The sequence below is a fragment of the Octopus sinensis genome, linkage group LG11 (genome assembly GCF_006345805.1).
Source record: "Octopus sinensis linkage group LG11, ASM634580v1, whole genome shotgun sequence".
Lineage (NCBI taxonomy): Eukaryota > Metazoa > Mollusca > Cephalopoda > Octopoda > Octopodidae > Octopus > Octopus sinensis.
Window position 1 is genome coordinate 15,991,803 of NC_043007.1, and position 6,000 is coordinate 15,997,802.

General features: G+C 39.1%; 1 protein-coding gene across 1 annotated transcript in view; it reads left to right on the forward strand.

The window, feature by feature from the left end:
* LOC115217444 overlaps positions 1-5,799 on the forward strand; it is a 45,382-nt gene extending 39,583 nt beyond the window's left edge. Inside the window, exons 13-16 of the mRNA XM_029787144.2 lie at positions 551-730; positions 2,281-2,416; positions 4,179-4,210; positions 5,618-5,799. Coding sequence (XP_029643004.1) covers positions 551-730; positions 2,281-2,416; positions 4,179-4,210; positions 5,618-5,697 — 428 coding nt within the window. The 3' untranslated portion in view covers positions 5,698-5,799. The remainder of the gene's footprint in view (positions 1-550; positions 731-2,280; positions 2,417-4,178; positions 4,211-5,617) is intronic.
* Positions 5,800-6,000: the final 201 nt, after the last annotated feature.

Consider the following 6,000-nt stretch of genomic DNA (forward strand, 5'->3'; position numbering starts at 1 on the left):
TGACTCTCTCTCTCTCTCTCTCTCTCTCCCTCCTTATCTGTATGTGTACATTTCTGCATGTGCACATGTGTGTCTGTCCGTCCGTCCGTCTGTCTGTTTTCCTCCAGCACCAAAATGTACTGGCTCCAAAACAGGTCAGCCATGCGAAATCACCAATGTCCAAACAGCAGTGTCCGGTTATCTCATTTTATCTCATTCAGATTGTGAATTACCCAATCAGCTTGGACCTCTCATCATCATCATCATCATCGTTTAGCGTCCGTTCTCCATGCTAGCATGGGTTGGACGGTTCAACCAGGGTCTGGGAAGCCAGAAGGCTGCACCAAGCTCCAGTCTTATCTGGCAATGTTTCTACAGCTGGATGCTCTTCCTAATGCCAACCACTCCGAGAGTGTAGTGGGTGCTTTTTATGTGCCACCCGCACAGATGTGCCCCTATTTCCCCACATACACTAATCTCGGCCTCAATACCCCTCTTTCTACAGGTAACAATACAGAAAATACCCTGATATTACTATCTCTGACTTGTTGTATTGATTCTGTTTACTCAGGTAAACAAGAACAAAAGAGTTTTGCATTGAAACCAGTCTACAGTAATAGCAATCCACACAGCCACCAAGAAAAAAATGTGAAGGACTTTGATGATGATGATGAGCAAGATGGAAAAGATGTTGGAGATTATCTGCATGAATCTAAATCACCAAAAATGTCAAGTAGCATCAATATAAGTGGTAAGTGTAATGTTTCTTTTAGCTTAGTTCTAAAGAAACATCTTAATTCTTTATTCACTCATTCTACTAACCCAGCCTTCAGTTTAATTCTGCCACCTGCATGTAAATCCTTCTACTAACCCGAATCTCCCATTGACACCACCTTCTATTAACCCCAACCTCCCATTGACTCCGCCTTCTATTAACTTCACCTATTAACCTCAACCTCCCATTGACTCTGCCTTCTATTAACCCCAACCTCTCATTGACTCCACTTTCTATTAACTCCACCTATTAACCCCAACCTCCCATTGACTCTGCCTTCTATTAACTCCACCTTCTATTAACCCCAACCTCTCTTTGACTCCACCTTCTATTAACTCCACCTATTAACCCCAACCTCCCATTGACTCTGCCTTCTTTTAGCTCCACCTTCTATTAACCCCAACCTTCCATTGACTCCACCTTCTTTTAACTCCTCCTATTGACTTTGCCTTCTTTTAACTCCACCTTCTATTAACCCCAACCTCCCATTGACTCCGCCTTCTTTTAACTCCACCTTCCATTAACCTTGTCTTTTATTGATTTAATTTCTTACAAATTCTTCTGTAACATTGTTCAGTGAATTCCACCATTGATCTCCAGTTAGTGGTGGTAATGTGGCTAAGCAAATCAATGTTGAATTACTAGGCAGTTGTTTGATGAATTCCAGTGTAGACCAATTATTATATTGTTCTTCAAGGGAACTTATAGACTACTATGGAATATTAGAGAGCCTTACGTTATATTTTAGTGATTGTTGTTAGAAAGAGTTAGATATTCAACCATCAAAACTGTTGCTTTTTAATTTACAACTATACAAATTACAAGCATGGCTGTGTGGTTAAGGGGCTTGCACCCCAACCATTTGTTTCTGGGTTCAATCCCATTCTGCAACACCTAGGATGAGTATCTGATACTGTCCCTGACCCACCAGTAGCATGTAGTTTTATTTATGTTTTATATAACATATATACACTCTCGGGGTGATTGGCATTAGGAAGGGCATCCAGCTGTAGAAACTCTGCCAGATCAAGATTGAAGCCTGGTTCGCCAGCCCTCAGTCATACATCCAACCCATGCTAGCATGGAAAGCGGACGTTAAACGATGATGATGATATAGTTTTACAGTTCTATATTTAAGAGATGAGGAATTATGTACTTTATTTACATTTGACGGATATTTGGAAGATATATCAGCCAAAACGTTGTGTTAACAACGAACAAGATGAGGACTAATATCCGTCACATTAACCCTTTAGTGTTTAAACTGGCCATATCCGGCCAAAGTTTTCTACCTATTTTATGTTCAAACTGACTAGATCAGGGCTCTCACACCTAACCTATATTGACATTCTAAAAATAAACAATCACGTCATTGAAACCTCAAAGCTATAAGATAATGCATGATTAATTAAAAATAATTTGATTTTAAAAAATTATACATTTAACAGAGTAATCTGAACGCTAAAGGGTTAATAATGTTTATGTAGTTTTCCTAAGCTTTGGAATGTATTTATTTGTTACTTTAGAAACTCCTGCCTACAAGACATTGCTCACTGGATTGATGAGTTCAATTTCCCTTGATGAAGAACTGGCAGATTCTGATGGTGAGAGCGATGATTTGGAGAAAGAATTTGGTTCCAGCTTGTCAAAGCACCACCTGAGGTATGTATTATTATATGTGTAACATGTAATGCTATGCTTGGCTGCAGTTAAGTCAATATCATTTACTGCCCAGTGTCTCTCTTATTTAAGATACTAGAGTGTATGATTTGAGGAAAATTTACTCTTAGCAGGTTGAGTGATCACATAACAAATCCCTCATTGTCTCGCTTGATTTGGTTGTTGCTGTTGCTGTTGAATTGCATATCATCCCTGACTGAGGAGGCCTAAGACTTGTACATTGTCAGTTGGGTGAACATGTGCAATCCATAGATCCATAGGTTCAAATATTCCACATCTTCAGCTAACTAAAGCTGGTACTTTGCATCTCAACATGTTAATCACATGGGATACAGTATGGCACTCTGGGCATGTTATACTTCACTTAACTATCCAGTCTGGAGGTTCTGCTAAAAATAACAGCCAAATTTCCTTTAACTCTTTAGCAATATCAGGCCCAAATATTCTAAAGTTAATCCAAATATGAAAACACAACAACGCGGGGACGTGGAACCGGTATAGTGTTTTTGGACACTCAAGAAGGAAAGAAAGAAGGAGGATTTAACGTTTCAAGCGGAGCTCTTTGTCAGAAACATAGAAAAAGGAAAGATCCAAGGAAGGGAAGACAGTCACTTAAACTGGCTAGATTTGGCCTTTTACTCCTACCCAATAATATCATTGTTAAGATAAACAATCACGCCATCAAAATTTCAGAGCTCCAAGATAACACATAATTAATTCAAAACAATGTGAATAAATAAATATTACATTTGACTGAGTAATCTGAGTGCTAAAGGGTTAAACTTCCTCTGCTGTTTTAAAAATTTTTCTTTCAATTCAGTTCAATTTAATTTTTATTGGCTCAAAAAGCAAAAGCAAGGCCATGTAGGGGGACAGGGAGTTATGTACTGGGAGGGTGGTCATACAAAGAGTTCAGGTCATTTCTGGTCAAGAGAGACTTTGAACCGAGCGGTCGTCGGCATCTTCACTATCTTGTCCGGCAGCTTATTCTACGGATCCACAACCCGGACGGATGACTTAACAGGATAATGCAATCTGCAGTCTGTATTGATTCTTAACTGAAGCAAATTAATTCCTTGGTGTTGTTTTTGCCTTTGGGAAGAGCATGATTATCATAGAATTCCTGTTACTCTCTACCTTATTAAACTCTGTGTGACATTGCAAAGCACTTGGTTTTAACTCTTCATTAAATGAATTCCACACCACTTTTGTGAATGCCTCATCTTATTATCTAAAAGAATTGTAGTTGATGCTGAAAATGTATTTTCAGTATTCACTTTCACTTTGACCGACCAGTCCGTCAGGCGTCCATTTGACACCGCTGGTCACAGCACGCTGTCCACTCCTCTCTGGATCGCGCCTTTCTCATCCACGTGATCTCAATTGTCCTCTTGAAATCGTCACTCCACCATTGTGGAGGTCTTCCGGGTGGTCTTTTCCGCTCACGCGGGTACCACTCGACAACTGCGTGCGTCCACCGATTATCGGTGAGCCGGGCGACGTGTCCAGCCCATCTATACTTGCTGCGAGTATATTAGTGTATTAGTAGTTTGTAATTTTTTTATACAGACATGCACACACACACACACAAGTCTCTCTTTCTCTCTCTCTATCTATCTATCTCATTCAATCATTTATAATGCCTCTCTATTCTGTTTCTGCAATACAGTGAAACTCTTGCATATTCCCCGAGTCCATAGTTTAGTCTAATATCTATTTAACTTTGTTCCTCTTGTTATTGCAGCGGACTTGTTCCTGAAACTGGTGAGACACACAGTAAGTTTCCTACTACTATCCCTTTAAAGAAACCAGCTTTGAGTGGCACTTGATTTTATTTTGTCTTATACTGAGGTCAGATTAGGTACTGGTTTAGTATGAGTCATGCATGCACAAACTGTAAATTTATGATCTAGGTCTGTACAAAATTCATATTGTGAGACACTAGGTATTGCATGCTCTAAATAGGTCTTTTATTAGGGGACACTGGTTTAAAAAATTTTTTTATCTAAGTTGGTATGGAGGTTATACTGGGGGATGTTAGGTATTGCTGTAGTCTAAATAGATAACCCACTGGAAAATAGTATATATTTTACTTTGGTCTATGTATAGCAGTCATATTGTGAGACACTGAATATTAACTTAGTTGAACTATATTCAGGGACAGGATATTTTATAAAACTCCTTAAAGAAATCATATTGTGGGACACTCAGTATTAACTTGATGTAAATAAATAATATATTAAGAAACTGGATTTTTTACTTTGATCTTTATTGGAAAGCAAAACTGGAACTCATCAGTTACCCAATCAATAGAACAGCCTGCTTGTGAAATTAATGTGCAAGTAGCTGAACACTCCACAGACACACGTACCCTTACCTGAGTATGACTCACTGAATGTGACAACACTGGCCCTTTGAAATACAGATACTACTTATTTTTGCCAGCTGAGTGAACTGAAGCAAAGTGAAGTAAAGTGACTCACCCAGTTTTTCTGCTGTTTTCACAGCTATGCTGCATTCAAAATTTACTTTCATCATCATCATCATCGTTTAACGTCTGTTTTCCATGCTAGCATGGGTTGGACGATTTGACTGAGGGCTGGTGAACCAGATGGCTGTGCCAGGCTCCAATCTGATCTGGCAGAGTTTCTACAGCTCGATGCCCTTCCTAACACCAACCACTCCGAGAGTGTAGTGGGTGCTTTTAAAGTGCCACCGGCATGAGGGCCAGTCTGGTGGTACTTGCTACGGCCATGCTCAAAATGATGTTTCTTACGTGCCACCCGCACAGGAGTCAGTCCAGCAGCACTGGCAACGACCTTGCTTGAATGTTTTTTCACTTGCCAGTAAAGCAACACTGGTAACAATCACGCTCAAACGGTGCTTTTTACATGCCACTGGCACGGAAGCCAAACAGCCGCTCTGGCAGTGATTCCGCTTGGATGGAGTAGTTAGCACCCCACTGGCACGGGTGCCAGTCATCAAATTTGTTTTGATTTCGATTTCTTATTTGTAAAATACCAAACACATTCGACACTTCCAAAGCTCGTTTCTAAAATGTTATCTAATTTAAACCTGACCTGAGCAGATCAACATCTTTAAAAAGTAAAATAATAATGGGAACATCTTTGTAGAAAACTGAAACTATGTCTAAATATTTTCTTTGTGTTTTTTTTTTTTCAGGTTCTGCCATTGAAGAGTCTCCCAGAAATATATCTGCAAATGCAAAAGATGACTCCATTGATTTCGACTTTTATGATTGAACTGCAATGTGATATTTTTGCCAGACAACCCTCGCCTTATTTATTCAATTGTATTAAAATCTAAGGAAGTTTTCAATAAAGCTGTCTAGATTTCACTTACTATATCTATTTATTTATTGTTATTATTATTATCATTATTATTATTGTCGTAATCATCCATCTTTAACTTCTAGATCAGTGGAGATTATAGTGACATTACTACATCAAGTATGTGTGTGTGTGTGTGTGTGTGTGTGTGTATGTAAGTATGTATGTATAGGTAAGCAGGGTTAGCGGTTACAGTAACCAACTAAGGGATAAAAA